General features: G+C 36.9%; 1 protein-coding gene across 1 annotated transcript in view; it reads left to right on the forward strand.

Annotated features, from left to right (window-relative positions):
• Positions 1-24,406, forward strand: part of Slc15a2 (solute carrier family 15 member 2) — a 47,823-nt gene that overhangs the window by 6,155 nt on the left and 17,262 nt on the right. Inside the window, exons 4-19 of the mRNA XM_074073261.1 lie at positions 3,806-3,898; positions 4,964-5,063; positions 7,209-7,299; positions 9,796-9,873; positions 13,970-14,052; positions 14,661-14,747; positions 14,916-15,005; positions 15,098-15,142; positions 16,467-16,499; positions 17,952-18,040; positions 19,159-19,240; positions 19,603-19,737; positions 20,126-20,290; positions 20,441-20,487; positions 21,977-22,087; positions 22,705-22,801. Of these exons, the coding sequence (XP_073929362.1) occupies positions 3,806-3,898; positions 4,964-5,063; positions 7,209-7,299; positions 9,796-9,873; positions 13,970-14,052; positions 14,661-14,747; positions 14,916-15,005; positions 15,098-15,142; positions 16,467-16,499; positions 17,952-18,040; positions 19,159-19,240; positions 19,603-19,737; positions 20,126-20,290; positions 20,441-20,487; positions 21,977-22,087; positions 22,705-22,801 (1,426 nt within the window). The remainder of the gene's footprint in view (positions 1-3,805; positions 3,899-4,963; positions 5,064-7,208; positions 7,300-9,795; positions 9,874-13,969; positions 14,053-14,660; positions 14,748-14,915; positions 15,006-15,097; positions 15,143-16,466; positions 16,500-17,951; positions 18,041-19,158; positions 19,241-19,602; positions 19,738-20,125; positions 20,291-20,440; positions 20,488-21,976; positions 22,088-22,704; positions 22,802-24,406) is intronic.

Genomic DNA, 24,406 nt, shown 5'->3' on the forward strand with positions numbered 1-24,406 from the left:
TTTTATCCAACTAATAAATGTTAATTTTAGAAAAAGAATGCCCACAAAAGAACAACTGAATACTAATTGTTTCTTTTTTTTTTTTGCTGTACTGGGGTTTGAACTCAGGGCCTTCACTTTGAGCCACTCCATCAGCCCTATTTTTGTGAAGGGTTTTTTGAGATAGGGTCCCAGAGAACTATTTGCCTGGGCTGGCTTCCAGCCATGATCCTCCTGATCTCTGCCTCCTGAGTAGCTAGGATTATAGTATGAGCCACCTGCACTGCCAGGCTCTAATTGTTTTGTGACAATAGCCAATGATATCTCTTCTACATCTGCTTACACTGTTTCTATTTCAGGAAATATCCCTCCTCCCCATCCTTCCATATCCAAATCCTTTAAGGTTTAGCTCAAATAGCACATATGCTATGGAGTGTTCTCTGCCCCCTTATTTTTCAGTACTAGCAGGAAGTAATCTTGCTAGTAATTACTTGTAAGTAGTCTTGGTAGTAATCCTCTGAATTCTTTTTTACCCTCACATAACATATATCGAACTCTATTTTAATTGTTTGTATGCAAATTTGAAATTTTCTTCTAAACATTGAAAGGACAAAGTCACTTATTACAGATTTGATCTACAGCACCTAGGACAGTGCTTTGTGCATTGCAAGCCTACAGCAAATACTTGAGTTAATATGTTTATTTATCCTCAGATTCTCAAATGTAGGCACATGACTAAGGATATGAAGATAAGTATGGACAGATACAAATATGACTTTTATTTTGTTGTTGACATTGTGTTTTGTTTTTTTTTAAATAACAAAATTCAGGTGACTTGATAGCTCTTTCAGAAAGAGAGAAAACAGATAACTCGTTCTCTTGCAGACATGTGTGTGTGTCATGTGTGCAAGTCCACATACACAAACAGAATGATAACAACACTTAGCTCTCCCTCCCACCACACTTTACTCCTGAATTTTTTAAGTGGGAACAGGATTCTCCTTTACAATCTTTAATTTGAACCTGCAGCCTTCTTTTCTTCACTAGCTAAGGAAAACAAGAATGATTTAAACATTTAACTATAAATTTTTCCCCAACTCACATGTGTTCTTTTGCCTTTCTTTCTCCCTCCCACCATCTCCCAACATTTCTCTCTTCTCCCATCCCACTGTGTTTGTGAGTGTGTGTGTGTGTGTGTGTGTGTGTGTGTGTGTGTGTGTGTGTACATTTTTCTAGGTGTTATCTTAGGAATGAAAAACATGTAACATTAGAAAGATTGTTCAAACCTTCAAGGGACAATTTTCTGAATTTAGTAAGCAACTACTAAAAAAAAAATCCTTTCTCTATTTACTATCCCAGAATCAAAGATGTGTAAAGAAGAAATGAGCACCCAGAAACTCTGACTCTTATATAAGGAAATTCCTATGCTGGAGAAAAGTGAGGCTTCCTTCAGAACTATGCATAGGAAAGATTAGCCAATAGGTACATAATTGAAAATGAAAATATTAACGTGCATATTGGCTTGTAATTACTATAAACATTTACTGAGAGGGTAACTATATGCTAAGATGCTATTTTAGTATCAAGTTGTTTTTGAGTAGAGAAAAATATTCACAGTTCCTAGTTTTTATATCCCTTGATCCATGCCTATTAGTCTGGGCTCTTGACCTTGGCAATCACCACTCTCTTGAAAGGGTTTTTGGATGTTCTTTCCACACTTTTCCTTTTGTTTGGTCAGAGCTAACCCTCTTTCCTTCTAGCCTGATCTCTTACTCCACCATCACTGCCTATACTTCTTAGTCTCTGCATATTCTTCTCAGGTCCTAAGCTCTTGTTAAAAATGGCTATGGCTTTTGATATTCTCATGGTGAAGTGAACTCTGTAACTTCTTCCTCTTTTCTTTTTTTTTACACTAACTTATTTGTGATAAAGCTAAAGGCATGCTGAGCTATGAATTCGAAGATAGAAGCTCTAGCAGAGCACGATGTTGCATGCCAGTTTATGCCCTCCCAGCACTATGGAAGCTGAGGTAGGAGGAGCTCTCTATGGGCTATCTAGTGAGAGACTCTCACAAAAAAAGAAAGAGAAAGAAAGAAAAAAGTGGAACTTCTAGACCTAATCCAACTGCAATACTAGTTAAAATATCACATATGTCACTTTGGAAATGTCTTTAACCTCTCTGGATTTCAGTTTCCTGATTTGTACAAGTTGAGGGATTGGTCAATTCTACCTAAAATAGTTTTGAATCCTAAAGATGGGATAATGATTATGTTTCAAATGCAGAATTTTCAAATCCCTCTTGACTTCTTTCTCCTGCTAAAGTTTCTGCCATTAGGTTCTTTTGTTATATCCTTCATGCTTAGACTATTTTCTTTGAGTCTTTTATCTAAAAGGTTGCCTGTTTACTTCCTAAACCACTTAAACTTCTTTCATTCATTCAGTTTAACAATTGAATACAGATCTGATCTTCCTACTCAGACTCTATTTGTTTTTCTGATGATCTAGCATAGATCATTTCTTTTGAGTTCAGATAGCTAGCCTTTTTTTTCAGTTCCTTTTTATTCCTTTTCTATTTGCTCTTTTTTTTTTTTTGGTGGTACTGGGTTTTGAACTCAGGGCCTCACACTTGCTAGGCAGGCACTCTACCACTTGAGCCACTCTACCAGCAGTTCTTTTTATTCCAATAAAGAGACCTTTTCTTCAAAGATGATATAAGGCCTGTTGGGAAAGCTTGCCCACTCTCCCATGATGTTAAGCCTTGGATTAGTCACTTACATTATGTACCCTTTAAGATTCTTCCCATAGAAAGCTGACTAATCTAGGAATACAGGTCAATTAAAATGAGGAATCTACAGCCTGAGATTTCTGGCATCTCTAACCTTTATTGTACTTTCATTTCATTCTTTATATTCCACATTAGCATAAAACATTTTAAAACCACAGATATAAACTATATAATTCCAAAGGTTCATTATAGCATTAACACTATTTAGATAGCAAAAGAATGCTGATGTGGTAATAAATATAAGAAGTATAAGTGGTAATGTGCTGTATGTCAATGTGTATATCTCTATATGTGTTCTTATTAGAATTCCTTACTCTTCTACTTCTGTTTTGCTAGTCAACTTTCTTAGAGAAACAACTCTGCAAGAAGTTTCTACCAACTGCATGATTTTTTTTTTTAATCATTGGACAGTCTGAGTTCCTGGTCCTTTCTCACTTTTGGTAATTTGTCCATAAGGAAACTACAGTGGACACTACAATTAACCCAAGTGTCCAACTTACCCAGGCTGAGCCTAGAAGCCTTTGCATCTCTATATATCTCTGTTTGTTTTGTTTTTTAAGAGAAAGTCCTTTTCATTAGCCATTAATGTTTTACTTGGAGTTCATCCTTGACCTCTCTTATTTCCTAGATCAAAAGGTATTTCTTAAGAAAAATACTTCAGGTCAAGGTATCCTGTTCTATTGACTTTACTCATTTAAAACATCATCATTCTTGCCATAAACCCACCCACTTCTTGTTATATCTGTCCAAAAGTAGGGGTGCTCTGTATACGTGTGGAACAAAGGCAAGGATAGATATGAAAAGAAAACTTGAAGAAAATGTCTGTTGCTTCCAAGTAAACACTGCAGGGTGAAGAACTGCACTCCCTTTTCATAGTCTGTTTACCACATTCACTATTGTTTTTATTTGTGTTTCTCAGTTAACTCTTTCTCCACTCCCTTCTCTTCCTCCACTATTTACCGAGAACAGTGTGAATCCCAAGTCTGTATATTTCAAGTCTCTGAATAATACACAGACTGACTAATTTAATTCTCTCCACAGGACAATCATCTATCTCTCCCTGGTATATGTGCTTGGCCATGTGTTCAAGTCTTTGGGTGCCATACCAATATTGGGGGGCAAAACACTGCACACGTGAGTAAAATCATGGAATCAACTGATACACTTTCCTTACATTAGACAGGTGTATGTCTCAGGAATTCATTGCAGATGACTTTATTACCAGAGATGTTTCTTTATTTTCCAGTCTACAGTTTTGTTAACAAGTTGGTTAAGAAAAAAAAAAATTATGAGTAGTTTATTTCCTATGTTATCTGAGCTCATTAATTTTCATTAAGTAGGCATTTGAAGAATTGTAGAATGTTTAGTTAGTATCCTCTTTATAAAAACTCTTCAAAGTAAGTAAAACCTCCACACTTTCCATCTTCCTTCACCTGCTCACACATCCATGCATCTGTATTTCATCAGGGATTAAAAAATGTATTTACTTATAATATATTGTAAAAGTCATATTCAAAGCTTGAGATATTTCCATTTATGTGTAGTTCCATATATTCCTATTGGAGAATATATGTCCTTTCCCTCTCCACTTAATTTATTGATGTTTATAGGCCCAGAGATACTTTATAAATTATGATGTGTTAGCAGAGAAGATTACAGTTGTTCAGGAAGCATGAACAGCTGTATTCATGTCATAATGTGTCTATGCATGTATTTATCCTTTAAGTTAGGAATTTTATTTGTAATTTAATAAATACTAGATACCTCCTTGTTGGTGTCCCATAAAAATCATTGGCACTACTTCTATTATGATGCATTTTTAGCATATCCTTAGTAAGGATCCATAAGATTTTTTTTCAGTTGAAGTGTTCCTTTAACTAGAATAAGATTGAGAACCAGTTTGTTAGCTTTGGAGTCTTTTCAGTATCTGCTTCTATCTGTTGCATACAAGGGGTAAATGGAAATACCAGCACAAAATCTTCCATGCAATGCATACTTTCTGGCACATGCTGAAGCAGCACAAAGATGCTAAATGCCCATGAGTATTTATTGGAGTAAAGACAAGAGGAAAGTGCCTACAGGGTAGAACTGGGAGGAGGATTGTTGCCCTTATATACATTTCCCCCATCTACTTTCTATAGTCTATCTCTACAGTTGTTTGATATTGACATGGTTAGCATCCTCACCTCTCCATTTCAGAATCCTATCATTGGTCGGCTTGAGTCTAATAGCTTTGGGGACAGGAGGTATCAAACCTTGCGTGGCAGCTTTTGGTGGAGACCAGTTTGAAGAAAAACATGTAAGAATCCCATTATTTCTGTAATTTTAAGAATGTAGAGGCAGGACTGGCAAATGGCTTAAGTAGTAGAGCACCTGCCTAGCAAGTGTAAGGCCCTAAGTTCAAACCTCAGTACTGCCAAAAAAAAAAAAAAAAAAAATGTAGAGGCAACATCAAAGGGGGATTGCTAAACAGGTAACAATTTGCTAAGATTGAAGTAATTCACAGATTAGATCCTATCTGAATATTTGGGTTCATTGCTGGATACTGGTCATTAATAGAAAAAGTGAAGCACATTCAAAAGAATGTAACCAGGATAATAGATGGACATTTCATGTTAGAAAAGTTTAAAGAAAATGGGGATACTTAGCCTAGTTAAGAAAAGAATCAAGGAGAATATTATATAGTAGCCGTTTATATCTATTGGAAGGATGTCAGTGTTTAAACCTGAGACCAATAAGTGTGAAAGCTATAGGCAGTTAGATGTTTTCTTGGTGAAAGGAAAAACTTCCGTGTTAGAGTTGGAAGCAGTGAGCTTATGTTTACTTGAGAAATTTAAGAAGAAAGCACAATTAACACTGGGAAAAGGAGATCTCAAGTAGTGTAGAAATAATCTAAGCATGTTTAGCTTTGGGATATTTTTTAGCTTTGAGATTTTGAAAAAGGGGGAAATGGCCAGTTAGAATGAAACAGAATGAATTTCTCTAGACAGATTTGCTTGACTGATAATTCCTTCTTTTCATAAATACTTTTAATTTTCAGTGGTGAAATAAAACAATATGACCTATGTAAAAATGAGCCTTTTGAGGAAGCAGTGACAAATAGTCAAGGGAACAGTCTATTCTTAGAGTAGACAACATTTCTGGCTTCCTCTCTTTTGTTCTCACTTTTCTTTTTTGTCTCCTTCATGTATTTAGTCCTTCTTCTATAGCTGTTTATCATATTTATGTTTTCTCTCTTCCTTGCCCTTCTTCCATCTCTTTCTCTTTGCCTTCCCCTTTTCCTCTTCCATTCGTCCAGTCTCTCTGACATAGTGCCTGCTGTCTCTTTTTTGCCTGTGTTTTCTCTCTCTGCATGTTGTGTCTGCTTGTGATTTTTTTTTTTCATTTAGATCATTTGGGTAATTTGGGGATTTTTTTTTTTTTTTTTTTTTTTGGTGGTACTGGGGTTTTAACTCAGGACCGCATGCTTGCTAGACAGCTATTTTTATCACTTGAGCCACTCCACCAGGCATTTGTACTCTGTCTGCCCAAAAGGCTATAGATTATCATTACTTGCTGACTTTGGACAAATAATCTCCCTTTGGCAAGGGGATTCTATGTACAATAAACTATACAAATTAGATTAATGGAGTAGATTAAAATGGGAACCAGAAAAGGAAAAAAAGCACATGATAAGCTGAAAATGAAGGACTGGTTGTGCTACTGCATTGGGAAAATATCAGAGGTGCTAGAATGAAGCATAGCAGTACCTAATGAATCACCCATCCACAAATGGACTTGAAGTAGCTGGTTCACAAATATACTTCCAATTAATAGAACAAACCCACTTCTAAGCTCTTGCTGTCCACTTTAAGCCCACTGTCTTTTCTACTCTTTGGCAATCTCTTCAGCACTTGTAGAACTATCCTGCTTGATCAACAGTTTTCTGTACTGACCTATATTCTGGTCCTATTTCTACCATATATATACTCTACAAAATCTATTATTTAATTCAAGTTGTCATTTGTTTAATTAATATAGTCAATAAACATTTATTGAGTCTCTAATATATGCCAGATGTTGTGTTACATACTAGGGATTACAGAAACAAGTAAAGTTTCTGTCCTAAAGGAATTCACAATCCACTAAAAGAAACAGACATTTAAAGCAAAGATATTGATGTTGGAATAGATATGCATTAAACACAAGAGTGACATTGAGGATAGGATGGTCACTTTTGATAGGAAAAGGGTAAAAGAATGTTTGTTAAGGCTGCTTGTACTGGGGTTTAGAAAATGAATAAATGTTTGTCTGGGATCAGTCAGCTGTGTTATTAAATAACTAGTATAATGTTCAGATACCATGAAGACAGTATCTGAATCTGTCACTTCACGTGTATCTCCAGCTGAATCTGAGCATGGATCTAGGAAGCATGTTGCACGATAATTTACCTTGTTTGTTGCAGGCAGAGGAACGGACCAGATACTTCTCAGTCTTCTACCTCTCCATCAATGCGGGGAGCTTGATTTCTACATTTATCACACCCATGCTGAGAGGTTAGGATCCTTTCTTGTGTGGCTGGCTATATAAAGCTTTATTCTAACCAGCTAAAAAGGTATTCAAAACTTCCTAGGATCCTTCTTCTTTTATAAGGGCTTGGAAATATGTGACAATTTCTTTTTTTTTTTTTTTTTTCATTTTTCTTTTATTATTCATATGTGCATACAAGGCTTGGTTTATTTCTCCCCCCTGCCCCCACCCCCTCCCTTACCACCCACTCCACCCCCTCCCGCTCCCCCCCTCAATACCCAGCAGAAACTATTTTGCCCTTATCTCTAATTTTGTTGTAGAGAGAGTATAAGCAATAATAGGAAGGAACAAGGGGTTTTACTGGTTGAGATAAGGATAGCTATACAGGGCATTGACTCACATTGATTTCCTGTGCGTGGGTGTTACCTTCTAGGTTAATTCTTTTTAATCTAACCTTTTCTCTTGTTCCTGGTCTCCTTTTCCTATTGGCCTCAGTTGCTTTAAGGTATCTGCTTTAGTTTCTCTGCATTAAGGGCAACAAATGCTAGCTAGTTTTTTAGGTGTCTTACCTATCCTCACCCCTCCCTTGTGTGCTCTCGCTTTTATCATGTGCTCATAGTCCAATCCCCTTGTTGTGTTTGCCCTTGATCTAATGTCCACATATGAGGGAGAACATACGATTTTTGGTCTTTTGAGCCAGGCTAACCTCACTCAGAATGATGTTCTCCGATTCCATCCATTTACCAGCGAATGATAACATTTCGTTCTTCTTCATGGCTGCATAAAATTCCATTGTGTATAGATACCACATTTTCTTAATCCATTCGTCAGTGCTGGGGCATCTTGGCTGTTTCCATAACTTGGCTATTGTGAATAGTGCCGCAATAAACATGGATGTGCAGGTGCCTCTGGAGTAACAGTCTTTTGGGTATATCCCCAAGAGTGGTATTGCTGGATCAAATGGTAGATCGATGTCCAGCTTTTTAAGTAGCCTCCAAATTTTTTTCCAGAGTGGTTGTACTAGTCTACATTCCCACCAACAGTGTAAGAGGGTTCCTTTTTCCCCGCATCCTCGCCAACACCTGTTGTTGGTGGTGTTGCTGATGATGGCTATTCTAACAGGGGTGAGGTGGAATCTTAGTGTGGTTTTAATTTGCATTTCCTTTATTGCTAGAGATGGTGAGCATTTTTTCATGTGTTTTCTGGCCATTTGAATTTCTTCTTTTGAGAAAGTTCTGTTTAGTTCACCTGCCCATTTCTTTATTGGTTCATTAGTTTTGGGAGAATTTAGTTTTTTAAGTTCCCTGTATATTCTGGTTATCAGTCCTTTGTCTGATGTATAGTTGGCAAATATTTTCTCCCACTCTGTGGGTGTTCTCTTCAGTTTAGAGACCATTTCTTTTGATGAACAGAAGCTTTTTAGTTTTATGAGGTCCCATTTATCTATGCTATCTCTTAGTTGCTGTGCTGCTGGGGTTTCATTGAGAAAGTTCTTACCTATACCTACTAACTCCAGAGTATTTCCTACTCTTTCTTGTATCAACTTAAGAGTTTGGGGTCTGATATTAAGATCCTTGATCCATTTTGAGTTAATCTTGGTATAGGGTGATATACATGGATCTAGTTTCAGTTTTTTGCAGACTGCTAACCAGTTTTCCCAGCAGTTTTTGTTGAAGAGGCTGCTATTTCTCCATCGTATATTTTTAGCTCCTTTGTCAAAGATAAGTTGCTTATAGTTGTGTGGCTTCATATCTGGATCCTCTATTCTGTTCCACTGGTCTTCATGTCTGTTTTTGTGCCAGTACCATGCTGTTTTTATTATTATTGCTTTGTAATATAGTTTGAAGTCAGGTATTGTGATACCTCCTGCATTGTTCTTTTGACTGAGTATTGCCTTGGCTATTCGTGGCCTCTTGTGTTTCCATATAAATTTAACAGTAGATTTTTCAATCTCTTTGATGAATGTCATTGGAATTTTGATGGGAATTGCATTAAACATGTAGATTACTTTTGGGAGTATAGACATTTTTACTATGTTGATTCTACCAATCCATGAGCATGGGAGATCTCTCCACTTTCTATAGTCTTCCTCAATCTCTTTCTTCAGAAGTGTATAGTTTTCCTTGTAGAGGTCTTTCACATCTTTTGTTAGGTTTACACCTAGGTATTTGATTTTTTTTGAGGCTATTGTAAATGGAATTGTTTTCATACATTCTTTTTCCGTTTGCTCATTGTTAGTGTATAGAAATGCTAATGATTTTTCTATGTTTATTTTATATCCTGCTACCTTGCTATAGCTATTGATGATGTCTAGAAGCTTCTGAGTAGAGTTTTTTGGGTCTTTAAGGTATAGGATCAGTGACAATTTCTTTTAGTCTTTATTTTTCTGGCTCCAGATAAGGGTTATGGACTAGGCGATGGGAAAAAAGATGATGGCTATGTCTAGACCGAGCTTAGCTTGCAGTATAAGATATCAATGATTTAAGATTTGGAGTTACTCTTTTCTCCCTTATTTTCTTCAGGAGATGTGCAATGTTTTGGAGAAGATTGCTATGCATTGGCTTTTGGTGTTCCAGGATTGCTCATGGTAGTAGCACTTGGTAAGTACAGTGGACAAAGGAAACTAACAATTACTTATGCCTACCACTTGAAAATCATCATGTGGGCACTTTATACAAACTATTTCATTCAATCCTCATAGGTGTTATTGATCTCTGGACTACATATAGAACAAATCAGGGGGCTGAGCATCTATACTTTTTAAAGTATCCCAGCTGATTCTAACGTGTAGTCCAGGTTAAGAGTATGTATACATTAAGAAAAGGAAAGAAGATAATCCTCCATGATACAAACTAGTTTAGTATCATATGATGCTTATTTTTCTGATAATTAGAGGACATTTCCAATTCTCTGGACCTTTTAGAGCAACTTTAGGTTAGCTATTTTTGCTCTGCTCTACAATGTTTCTAAGAGATTTGTCCTTGAACAAAGAGAATAAGAGGAGTTGGAAAAGTAGTTGGAAAGTAATGCAACTTAGATCAAGTGGCAGTCTCTTTACCACTGAGAACACTGTCCTGGAAGAGAAGGGGGATATGTGGGCTGCTTAGTTTAGGCAAGTTCCCTGAGGGGAAACTTGGGTGTGATTGTTTCTAATCATTGACCTGGAAACCTGTTCTCACTCTGAGCCTTAGGGTGACGCCCCCATGGGAACATATCCAGTCCAAACACAAAAAGAGCTCATAGAGGAAAAGGAGCCCAGAGACTCAAAGTTTAGTCTGATTATTTTCTACCAGGGAGGCTAACAGTAATACTCAGAGTTCCCAAATCCAAGGTATTGTATTCAGGCAAGCTATGATAATATGTTCCTGATTCTTTCTCCCTTCAATGCCAAATATTTTCCCAACTATTTTCTTGGTTTTCCACCAATTAGTACTATGCTTCTCTGGATCATCACACAATAATATTTACATATTGAAATAATTATGAAACTTAAAAGGGTTGCCATATTTAAAATATTTTATAACTATGAAATGTTAAATAAGTGCTGTCATATTAGTCAGCTTCTTAATTTTGAGTGCTGATCATACCTATTATGTGATAGATCCTAGATAGATGCTAGGTCACATTGGTGATTTAGACAGCTATGAAGTTCATGCTCTCAAATAACTTACAAAGCTCAGTAGGAGGAGAAAGACAGATAAACATGAATTTAAAACACAGAATTCCAAAGTCACAACTGGGGAAGAACAGAGAGAGCTATGGGGGCTCCTAGGAGGAACGTCTGATGAAGACTTTGAGGGTTTTAATGGTTTGCCTACAGAAATGGCTCCTAAGATGAGACCTTAGGTATGAAAAGCAACTAATGAAAGAAAGAATTGTAAGTGATGCAAAAGAAAACATGGTATCTGTAAGACAAGGTGAGAAATAATATGACATGTTCAAAGACCTTAAAAGGAATTGAGAAAGATAAAGAAGAGAAATTGATAGGAACCAGATAATGAAGGGTCACTTAAGCCATAAGGAATTAGAACTTTATTGTGAGAACATGGGGAGCTACAAAAAGATTTTGAACAGATTGTTAGATTTTCATTTTTCAATGGTATTCTTGTAATGTGGAGAAAAGATTGGGTTTAAGGTGAGTCAAAGACAATATATATCTTGATTACTGCATTTTGAGCACTCCCTTAAATTTTGTACTCCAGGTAACTCAGCTCACCTTGTCTTGGACTAGGTAGAATTAACAAGCCTTGGAATGATTATATATGTAAAGTGAGGGGGAATAGAAGTTAATGTTGAATGCAACTAGGTAAGCAGAGAGATAGTGAGGAAGAATAAGTTTGAGGCAGTGTTGATGAATTTGTTTTGGAGATGTTTTATAGATGTTCTTGGAAGTTTTACTTGTAGTCAACAAATAATCACTTTGGAAATAACTGGTTTAGGGCTAAGACAAAATGTCTATCTAGTTATATATCTGGAGTCATAAATATATGGATAGCAATTAAACCTTGAAAACAAATAACTAAGAATTAATGAGAGTAAGGTAAAAGGAAAACATAGGATCAAACCCCAAAGCATACCAGGAAAGAGAAAAAGCCCACAAATGAAACTAGGAAGGGATGGCAACTGAGGAAAACAAAGAAAAAGTGATAAAAAAATAAAAAAATCTGACAGAGAGGAATGAATAAGTTGGAAAATTAAAGGAGATAAAAGTAAGATGACTCTTGAGTTCTAGACATTTCAAAATGTTACTGCTTAGTGAGCAAGGCATGCTCAGTGGAGGCTCTGTTAGAGGGGCATGCTGGTAGAAATGGGAAATCTGTTGAGAAAGAAGTTGCATCTGGAGGGATCCATGAGGGAGTCTTCCTGCTGATTTTAACTAAATTTAGTAAACTTTAACCCCCCCCCCCACTATTTTATAATAGTAAAAGTAATACTAGCTCATGGTCAGTAATTTGAAAAATGAATAAAGATGTGACAGGCTGGGAGGCATGGCACAAGTCGTACAGTGCCTGCCTTAGCAAGTGTGAGACCCTGAGTTCAAACCTAAGTACCACCAATAAACAAACAAACAAACAAAGATGTGGGTTTGTAGAAAATAGAATGAACTAGTACGGAAATAGTATTGAGTAGAATTGTTTTGTGGGAATGATGAATACTGAATTAGAGTATATGATACTGAAAAAGAGAAATGAAGCATTGGGTTAGAACAATAGGTTGAGGTGAGCTTCTTTGAAGATAGGGGCCATGTGATTTTCACCTCCATTTCCAGTAATGTGTAGTACAATGTGTGATTCAAGAATGAGTGAATGAAGCCGGGTGCAAGTGGCTCACACCTGCAATCCTAGCTATGCAGGAAGCAGACATCAGGAGGATCATGGTTTGAAGCCAGCCCAGGGAAATAGTTCATGAGACCCTATCTTGAAAAAAATCCTTCACAAAAAAGGTCTGGTGGAGTGGCTCAAGGTGTAGGCCTCAAGTTCAAATCCTAGTACCACAAAAAAAAAAAAAAAAAAAAGAATGAGTGAATGAGATGCTTTTTTTTTGTCTTTCTTTTTTTTTCTTTTTCTTTTATTATTCATATTCATATGTGCATACAAGGCTTGTTCATTTCTCCCCCCTGCCCCCACCCCCTCCCTTACCACCCACTCCGCCCCCTCCCTCTCCCCCCCCAATACCCAGGAAAAACTATTTTGCCCTTATTTCTAATTTTGTTGTAGAGAGAGTATAAGCAATAACAGGAAGGGACAAGGGTTTTTGCTGGTTTTTTGCTGAGATAAGGATAGCTATACAGGGCATTGACTCACATTGATTTCCTGTGCGTGGGTGTTACCTTCTAGGTTAATTCTTTTTGATCTAACCTTTTCTTTAGTTCCTGGTCCCCTTTTCCTATTGGCCTCAGTTGCTTTTAAGGTATCTGCTTTAGTTTCTCTGCGTTAAGGGCAACAAATGCTAGCTAGTTTTTTAGTTTTTAGGTGAATGAGATGCTTTTTAATGATTAAGAATACAGATTTTTGAGTTAAAGAAGCCAAGCGTCAAAATTGCTGTTTTATGGCAATTTCTAGTTGTATAACTTCGTACAAGTTGCTTAATTTCTTTAATTTTCAATTTGTGAACATTTAAAGTGGAGATAGTAGTATATTTTTGTTAAGTTAGATCAGTTGAAGGTATGCAAAGTGCTTAATATGTTACTTATAAAAATAACCTAATAAATTGTAAGATACTAATGAATTTGCAAAGGCCTTCTCTGATAGGAATTTGGATTTATTAGGTAAATGCTAAACTTGTTTTAATTTGGCATCAGACTAAAGGAGGAAGAAATTAAAGAAAGAGAAGTTGGTAGCTATTTTAGAAATCTAGAGTAAAAGGTGTAAAGTCCTGAAAAAGGGCCGTAGCAGTGGTAATGAAAAAGAAGGGCAAATGGGCAATATAGTGAAGAAAGAGGATCAATCAAAGTTGGTAACCTATCAGGTATGGAACTGGACTAAGAAGAATAAGAAGTCAAAGATGACTTCCAATTCTGCGATCACGTGAAATTATCAACAATTGACCATTTAATCTTCTCTTGGCTCCTGTGAAGTATGGCAGTGTAAGTCAGTTCCATTTATGAAATTTATAGTTCAGAAGTCTGCCCTTTGCACTGACATACACAATGTATTAAGTGAAAAGCTAAGACCATTATTTGTTTATCATCTGCAGCTGTGTTTGCAATGGGAAGCAAAATGTACAGAAAACCACCCCCTGAAGGAAACATAGTGGCTCAAGTTATCAAATGTATCTGGGTAAGTCCTTGAATTATTTACCTGCCGTCTTCAACAAAAAGAAAAGAGCTGGGCCCCGGTGGCTCAAGCCTGTAATCCTAGCTACTCAGGAGGCAGAGATCAGGAGGATCATGGTTCAAAGCCAGCCTGGGCAAATAGTTCACGAAACCCTATCTCGAGAAAATCCATAAAGGACTGGTGGAGAGGCTCAAGGTGTAGGCCTTGAGTTCAAACCCCAGTACTGCAAAAAAAGACAAAAAAGAAGAAGATGCTATGCTGAGAATATGGGTCTTCAAAAATGAGCATATGTTTTTCTTAATAATTTCTGTTCTAATTGCCTGACAAACTGAGATTGATCTTTCTCTATGCCTCTACTTCATCATAAAGCAGTAAAATAATGTAATCATTTTTTAAATTGGCAAAAACTTCTCAGTGTATCATATACGATGCTAATAGGAAACAAGGGAAGATAAATTTATATCTTAAATATTCTGAAATTCAATGCCTGGTAAGATGAGAAAGTTGAAATAAGCCATACTGGAAGTATGGGTTTGAGGGAAGGGATGATAAGTTGAAAACAAGGGGATGGTTTCTCTTCATCTCTCTTTTATACCTACACTATTCCCTAGTTTGCTGTTTCCAACCGCTTCAAAAACCGTTCTGAGGACATTCCAAAGCGACAGCACTGGTTAGACTGGGCAGCTGAGAAATACCCAGTAAGTTGAAACTGCAGAAATATCTCATGGCTCTGTGGAATATTTCAAACTGGTTTTTCTCTTGGTGCATCTGACCTCTTTTATATTACTGGTTTTAGCCACTTCTAAGTAAGAAAACCACATTTAGAACTTCTGGCAATTCTGCTTGCCCTTCTTTCCTCCCTGTAGAAGCAGCTCATTTTGGATGTGAAGGCACTGACTAGGATACTGTTCCTTTATATCCCATTGCCCATGTTCTGGGCTCTTTTGGATCAGCAGGTAAGAATTATTCTTTTGAAAGCTGACCCTTCCTCCAGTCACTTTCCTCTCATAGAAAAGGGATTTCTCATAATAGCATATGTCCAACCTAGGGCTCAAGATGGACGCTGCAAGCCACTAGGATGAATGGGAACTTGGTGAGTAGAAGAGACTTCCAGAGAAGTCTATTATTTTCTTCATATCAAGAAAAATTCATTTATTTGTGATTTTACCTGCAAACTAACTTAAGATCATTAGAGAGGTGCATTTAACCTGAAGGCACTGAGTAGGCGTAGAGATAATGAAAGATAAACTAGAAACGAAAAACAGAATTTTGTCTTTAGAAATCAGGAACATAAGTAGATAGGAAATATACTCACGGATGTACTGAGAGGACAGCAAATGAAATGATACAGACCTGACTGCTGATTTTCTTCTATGTAAGCCCATCCTAGGACATAGCAGGGACAGGTTGGTTGGTGCTGGCACACAATCCATCCTATATCACAGGCAGGATTGCATCAGGGGACCTGTGGGAAATGGAATATTTTTTATGTGGATATTGGAAGAATGGGAAGATTGTAAACATTCTTTTCTGTTTTTCCAATGTTCATCTTTCAGTCCACTCCTGCCCACTATCTGCTCTTAATTGTTCTACATTCTAGGTTATTGTATTGTAGTTCTGAAGAACACAGGTTGGAGTAATACCAGGGTCATATTAACCAGTCTACTTTGAGCCTGCCAAATACAATTTACCTCTCTCTTCCTGTGGTTGCTCAGGACATACCATCACGGTCCTCTTTTGACCCTTAGAGAGCAACTTTGGAAAAACTATGTGTCAGTGGGAGTCTTTACCCAAACCACCATGCCTCGTCCTTCCCATTAGTACTACCTGTAACTGAAGTTGTTGAAATTAATAAAAACACAGCAAGCTATTCTCTCTCAAGTAAAAGGCAGTATAGTATAGGCTGAGTATCCCTTATCTGAAAAGCTGTAGTCCTAACTACTCCAAAATCTAATTTTTTTCGAGTACTGACATGATATCACAAATGGAAAATTCCATACCACGAATCTTTGTATCATGCACAAAATTATTACAAATACTATGTTTTACATAATCTCAAATGAGTAGTCTGAATTTGTAAATGAATTTCATGTTTATACTCGGGTCTAATCCTCCAAGATATCTCATTGTACATATGCAAATATTCCAAAATCCAAAGCATTTTTTATAAGAATTACTCAGCCTATACATAAAAAAGAATTTCTCCCTTGAGCCCATCTGCCCTCAACAAACATAGCCAGAAGCCAATCTAAGTCTTTTCCCAGGCCCAAATACCCTTAAAGGGAAAATAGAGTTCCTAGACCAAAGACCTGTTGAATTTTCTTTTAAAAACCTTTTACTGATAATTACAAGATGGTTTATCTAGGCTTTTCTTGTCTTCTGCCACCATCTAAATATGATTAATTATAATGTTTCAGGGTTTTTTTGTGCTTCAACCGGACCAGATGCAGGTAGGAGACTTCTCTATAGGGGTGCAAACGTATCTCTCTCCTCATTTATATCTCTCCCTGCATTATTCAGGCTAACAGCCTTAATCTGTTGCTTTTCTTCTTATATGCTGAGGAGGACCAAGCATAGAGATGAAAACATTCTCTTTTAAATGTTCTACTTCTCCTTCATATCCCCTGTTAAATAAGTATCTTCTAAGAAGTCCACTCCAGGGAGAGTGAGTTTGAAAGCAAAAGTACAGTATGATCACTGGATTTTTTTTTCTATGTCACAGTAATATAGTGGAAATATTATCAAAGAAACTTAAGCCTTTGTTGTGTGAGTAATAAAGTCTGAATCTCTCTTTACTAATGACTCCCATTTCTTCTTTTAGCTCCTGGTTCAACCCTTTCTTCTCTCCTTCCTTTTTATTGGGCTTTCTCCTTCCAGTGGGAGAGAAGGACTCGCAAATCAGCTCAGAAAGAAACTAGTCTTGTGGGATATTTGGAAGCTAAGGTGCTATGCAAGATAGAGCCTTGGGTGAAAGGCAGGCTAAATTAGAGACTTTAAGGCATAGGGATCAAGAGCTAGAAGCTAAGAATAAACACTGTATTAATAGGTAACTTGAAGCTTCTCACTTCCCATTAGGGTATAGCAGCTGACTATGCTTTCAACTTTGCACTAATGATTTTCCCAGAGCTCTGGATAAGCATGTCCTGGGTGAATATGGAAAAACTCATCCTTTGACTAAAAGGAGGCTTTGTTAAAGGAAAATGAATATATTCTAATAATGGATTTTTCTGCCCTAAATAAACATCTTCTAAAGGAATGTATCTGGCAGGTTCTCAAACATGTATCACCTATGTCAATTAAGAAGACTTGGTCTCTTGGAATCTCAAGTTTATTGGTTTCAATTAATATACGTAAGATACAAATAAAGGAGGATTGTCACAGCAAACAATTAACATGCCAGATAATTGAAATGAAGCATGTACAGAGATAAGGACCTATACATTCCTAGACTGACTTGAGCCTCATAAATATGTCATACACAAAGGACTTAGTACTCTTGTCTGCCCACATCTCCAGCCTACTGGGATGTGATTTAGTTCTTGCTTTTCTGCTTTGTTAAATAAATCTTCTATAAATTTCTCATCTAACTAGACTCATCCTTAAATTCTTTTCTGTGATGATGTCAAGAACTCGGTTGGCATCGGGGTCATGAAAACAACTCCCTTTGTCACAAGCTCAGCACCCTGGGTTGAGGTAATGCTTTCTGGGAACCTGCCTGGGTTTGAACTGATCCTATTTGCAGTGACAGATGTAAAGGGATTGAGAAATGTGGATTCATTCTGTACCTACGAAAGTGAAAGTGTGTATGGATGTGAGAGGGACTACACAAGCATATGATAGCATGAGCTCACACTCACATAGAAGAACACTTGTAGCTAATCCTTTCTTCTGTGGTGTTGCAGGTGCTAAATCCCTTTCTGGTTCTTATCTTCATCCCTTTGTTTGACCTTGTCATTTATCGTCTGATCGCTAAGTGTGGAATTAACTTCTCGTAAGTGCTCAGTATGTTGTTGTATTACTGCAAACTGACTAAATCTTTTCCCAGTTTGATAAAGTTATTATCTGTATGTTTTGACTTCATGGTGATTAGTCTGGATCTGTCATTTATCTGCGTCTACTTTTCCTTGTTGGAAATTATGAATACAGAAAAGTGAGAAATAGATCTAATTAGAATCAAAGCCAATGCTGCAGACTTAAATCTGTGATGTTGAAGGGGAAGATCTAGGCTTCATGGGCAGTAAAAAAAAGTATGTGAGATCAGTCTCCTAAGCCAACTTGCTGTTTTGTCCTTTAATGGTGCCTCTTCAAAAAAGTCCAAAGCCTTTCCTGACAACTAACTCCTTTGTATCCTGTTGCCCCTATGAAACAAACAAGTGACCTGGTAGGGCTGAGGACAGAATTGTTCCCACTTACTACTTCCCTTTATCCAAAGTAAGGGGTCCAAGCTTCTTTTCATTTCTGATTTAATAGCAATTTAGTTGTGATGATAAAGTGCCTACCATTTTACCACATTCAAATGGCCATTTGCCAGTTATTCATTGTACAGCTATTAGGGAGTTCAGAACTAAGTGACATGCAAATCTAAATTAAGCATACATCTTTCTCTTAAAGAGTTTACTGGTTAGTAAGGGAATTAGAACATATACAAGGATAACTATTATACAAGTAACATATGGCAAGTGCCCTAGGAAGGAAAAATGGAAATGCTAGAGAAACAAAGAGAAGTAAATGAGTCCTACCTACTGCCAGTGCCAACCAAGACCTCTTAAGAGGAAAATGACTTAAAGCATGTATAGCACCTGGCAAAAAATAGATAATCAATGAATCTGGTTGCATTGCTGTGGTTTTGGAATTACAACATAATAGCTAGAAAACCATCATAAGCAAAGATAGTGGTGGGGAGAGGTGATTCATTACAGAGAAGAGCAGTTCAATGTCACTGCAGTAAAAGGAGAAAAAAGAATGTATGAAGGAGAGTTCTAGGAAATACTTTGAAGTATAATTGAGACTAAATTAGGAAATGTCTTTAATGGTAGGCTGAGGAGTTTGGATTTTATGCTCCAGAATCTAAAGGATAGAAATAATTATGTATCTCCTTTTCCTTTGCAGGTCACTTAGGAAAATGGCTGTTGGTATGATCCTAGCATGTCTGGCATTTGCAGTTGCAGCAGTTGTAGAGATAAAAATAAATGTGAGTTGAATAAATCTTAAGCTCCAGAAAGTCAGGTCCATATCTATATTGTTTATTCTTACAAATTTTTCAATCTTAATGTCATGGGACCTGGCACAGGACCTGTTCTATGGGAGGCATAAAGTAAGTGTTCATGATAAATGGAGTTCCTTACCTGGCATTGGTGCTTGCTATATGGAACTGGTGTTTCTCTCCTCCAAACTACCTTTATAGTTTTCTAAGCCAAATGCTCTTCAAAGAGAGAAAACTGTGTCCTCTTGGCAAAAAGGACTAACTTGTTAGAGACATGACTAAGATATGTGATCTCACTGTACCTGAAGAGTTATTTATTACTTATTCCAATACATGTTATATATCCTAAGGGAATGACCCAACCCCAGCCAGGTTCCCAAGAAATTTTCCTACAAGTCTTGAACCTGGCAGATGATGAAGTGAAGGTGACAATGCTGGGAAATGGAAATAATTCTCTATTTGTTGAGTCCATCAAATCCTTTCAGGTGAGTTATGGACCTGAGTGAAATAGAAACTTTATATGCTGTATGGACCTTGATTTTTCTTAATTGTATCAAAATCACCTTCCCATGATTAACATCATTAGCATGATGTTAATGAGACATAATAGTCTATCCTACATAAATAGTTCATCTAAGTACTTCCTTATAAATAATTGACTTTTAGAATTATTATCCTGTAGTGGACATCTTTACTCACAAGTCTTTATTCACACCTCTCATTATTTCCTATGATATATTCCTAGAAATGTGAAAACTAGTTTAAAGGAAGAAATTACTAGTACCTGATGAGGTCACCCACCCTGAGATGCTATGAGATTGTGATGATCAAGCTGGGGTAGAAGGTGAATGTAACAGATTCTTCATTCTACAGAAAACAACACAATATTCCAAATTGCACCTGAAAACAAAAAGCCAGGACTTGAACATCTACCTAAAGTATCACAATTTGTCTGTCCACACTGAGCATTCTGTAGTGGAGAAGAACTGGTATAGTTTGATTATTCATGAAGATAGGAAAAGTATTTCCAGCATGATGGTAAGTTGAGGAATGATCTAAGTTCCAAGTTGTCATCTCAAAGTAAGATCATTGGCTCATCAATATCTTACCAAGGATCTAATGATCAAACATTCTATTATAGGCTCCCTTTTGTCAGCTCTTACTGATTTTTACTTTTTTCTGTTGTAGGTAAAGGATGTAGCAAACAAACCAGCCAATGGGATGACAGCCATCAGGTTTGGATGCCAAGCAGACCCATGGGCACTCCATTCTCTTGAATCTTGGGTTTCTTTTGATCTTTGGGGCTTCAGATGAAAAGGCCTCATATTCTACTTAATCTGAACAGGAATTATCTCCCCTAGGCACTGGTGCCTAAAGGCATTTTCTAGGACAGTAGAGGCAGATAGTTTTGTTTTCTTCTGTGGAATTTGAAGATGATGCTGTATCTTTGTAGGCCCTTGTGCTCCACTGCAAAATATTTTTTTCTCTGGAATCTTATCCATTTATCTTGCTCTCAGAAAAATAATTGAGTAAATCTTTCTCTGTGATAACCAGAGAGAAATTCAGAAGTGTGCAAATATCCCTCTCTTCATTATTGGCAGTTGGATATCTACCTTTTAAAGTATAGTTTTTATTATAAATCTATAGAAGTATTATGGTATAGTTCACATTTGGAGTAAAAATATTTAGTTTTGAATTCAGATAAGGCTAAAGTTCTCACCAGATGGCAAAGAACAGATAAAGAGATGGAGCAGAGATTACCTGACCTCTGTGGCAGGTAATTTAATTTGACTTAAAATAGGTAGATAAGCATGCCTACGGCCACCAACATTAGGCAGTTGCTATTCAGAATAGCATTTTAGAGAACTTTTCATAAAAATTCACTGAAGGGTAGAATAATCACAATAACTTGCTTTTGGATATGCTTCAGAGAAGGCAAACAGCTCAGAATAAGTAAGGCAAGAATGAGGCTAGGGACCTATAGGCTCACAAAGTGGTTTTTTGTAAGTCAGTGCAGGATTATATGAAGGCCAGGAATCAACATTTAGGACTGAAGAAACTGTCTTTTTATCCTTTGGGCCAGAGACCAAGGCTAAATCTATCCAAGAAGAAGTGTTCCAAAAACCCATCCTTAGGGAAAAATCTAGGGATCAAGGTTCAGAAGACTGGAAAGATGGATCTGGAAATGTCCAAGATTTCTGGTGACTCAAAACAATATTAACAATCTACTATGAGCTGGGGGCCTAAGTTTTACATGAGTCATTTATGAAGATAAGATATTGGCTTTATGTAAATACTATCATATTTTTACATATATATAATTATATTACTTTTCTTGGTAAAGTCTCAGTTGATAAATTCTACCATTAAGAGGGAAAGAAATTGGATGTGGCTAAACTAGATTAGAAAAGAAGATCAGATTGGCATGGGTGATTATGGTAGTGTGCATCTAGAATACAGATCTGGTGAGGATGTGACAGATAACAAGTTAATACTCCAGAAAGAAGTCAGGTAGGGAAAGCTAAGTCTACTAGCTATTTCTTACATGTAAGCTCATTCATTTGTCCAGCTGACAATATATATACTGTACCTTTTATGTGCCAGTCAGTATTCTAGGCACTAAAGATATAGTGATAAACAACACAGAAAAGGATCCTACCTTCTTCTACCAGGCGTCCCTGTTTGGGTGTGTGTCTGATATGTAAATAATTTCTCTACCCTCAGGTTTATTAACACTTTGCATAAAGATGTCAACATCTCCCTGGGTACAGATGCTCCCCTCAATGTTGGTGAAGACTATGGTGTGTCTGCTTACAGAACTGTGCCAAGAGGAGAGTAAGAGCATTGCCCCTATGGACATTTCACTTTTATCAGCAATTGTTTTTTAAATGCTATCTTTGAATACAAGTTGGGGACTTAGTTATATCTGAGCTAACTTTAAGTTTTAAATTCTGGCTCCTTCCCTCAGGCCCATCTTTTCTCTGCACCTATATATTGAGCTCATGATACTTACGATGTTTAGTCAGTATGATCTATCTCTGTAAGGTTCACAAAATTTATTATTCTGTCTGGTTAATATCTCCCATTTGTTCCTCATTACATAGAATTTAATCTCTCAGGCTCACTGTTTCATGCTGTTCCTTTAGATAATAAGATTTGTGTGAATAAATTTCCCTGTGCCAGAATCTACAAAGGAAGGTGATTTGCACCTTCTTTATTTAGGTTTAGGGAAAAAAAATACAAAAAAAACTGACAGGCAATAAAGAGCTCAGATAAGGGGCAGAAACCTAGTATGAAAATCTCATGGCTAGAAGCATCTCTCTTTAAAGAGAAAATGGTGGCTTCATTGCTTTCCTTACAGTCAGTAGAGAATTGTGATCATTCTCTCCTGGATATGGGAGTTCTTTTCTAAGCCATACTGCTTATTCTAACCTGAACTCATCCTGTTTCAGATATCCTGCAGTGCACTGTAAAACAGAAGATAAGGACTTTTCTCTGAATTTGGGTCTACTGGAATTTGGTGCATCATATGTATTTGTTATTTCTAATGTAAGTAGCTCACAGCCAACCCCCCTCCTTTGTCTCTCTCCCTTTCTCTTTGCACTTGTACAGACACACACACACATGTGCATGCATGCACCCACACACACATTCTGGTGACAGGTTCCTTGTATTTGTCAGATTTTCTATCACTGTGACACATAATTGAGAGAAATAGATTAAATGGAGGAAAACTTTCTTTTGGCTCATGGTTTCTGAAGTTTCATTCGATGGTCAACTGTCTCCATTGGTTTTCGGCCTGTGGCAAAGTAAAAACATCAAGGTGGAAGGACATGGTAGAGGAAAGCTACTTACTTCACAGTGGGCAAGAAGCAGAGAGAGAGCAGCAGAGGAAGGGGTTGGGGACAAGATATACCCTTCAGAGGCATGCCTCTAGCGAACCCACAACTTCCATACCCATGGGAGGCACTTTCAAGCACTTCTGAATTGTCCATTCAAATTTTGAATCCACCAACAGATTAGAACTTTAATTAGGTAAAGCTTTCATGATCCAATCACTCCCCAACAGCCCCACTTCTGAACATTGTATTGGGGACCAAGGCTTCAACACATGACCCTGGAGAGGACATTCATATCCAAACCACAATAGTCCTATGGGACTTTAGAAAGACTACTAGCTCTATAAGGGCTCTTAAGAGATATAACATTAGCATATATTTAGCCATCACTATGAGATCACATGGTCTGCTGCAGTCTCATTATGGCCCTAAGAAACTGAAAATTATTTATGTGAAATTACATTTGTCTTCTTGGTTGGCTCCATATAAAAGTCTCCTAGCTCCCTAGAAATTTGATCTGGTCACCTATCACAGTCTGCGGTACCAAAACTTATAATACATGTTAATCTTCATATAAAGTTTGGGAATTAGTTAACTATAGTCCATCAAAACCAATTGTCTCAGCAACCAGATCTGTGTACTTCTGAATTTTATCTTCTTCAAGGATTAGTCCCTTTATCAATATATAGTGCATTTCTTTATCTGTTCTGACTAATATAGACTTGGAGTCTGTTTTATCAGATCTGAGAATGTATACTTCAGCTTGCTTTTGGTTTCCACTTGCTTTGTATATCTATTCCATCCCTTCACTTTCAATCTGTGTGTGTCTTTGCTAGTGACATCTTTCTCTTACAGACAAAAATCTAGTTGGATCTTGTTTTGCAATCCAATCAGCCAATCTGCATCATTTAATTAGAGACCATTTACATTTAGGATTATTATTGAAAGGTGTTTGTTGATTACTATAATTTTGTTGGTTTTTTTTCCAGGTTGATTTGAGTACTATTTGTTTTTTTCTTTCTCCCTTGTTCTTCTTAGGAGTTTGCTAGTTTACTGAGTTAAGCATGTTTGATTCTTTTATTCTTCTCATTTGTTAACTGTTCCTCCCTGAAATTTATTCTTTTCTGACCTCTTGAATTTATGACTGTCATTCTTCATCATCTATGCATCAGATTGCATTAAGTATCTTCTACAATGTTGGCTTAGTGATCATGAATTGCTTTAGTTTGCACTTATCTTGAAAGGTCTTTATTTGTCCATTGATTTTAAAGGAAAACTTTACTGAATATAACCATCTTGTTTGGCAGTTATTTAC

Source organism: Castor canadensis, chromosome 5 (assembly GCF_047511655.1).
Source record: "Castor canadensis chromosome 5, mCasCan1.hap1v2, whole genome shotgun sequence".
Taxonomy (NCBI): domain Eukaryota; kingdom Metazoa; phylum Chordata; class Mammalia; order Rodentia; family Castoridae; genus Castor; species Castor canadensis.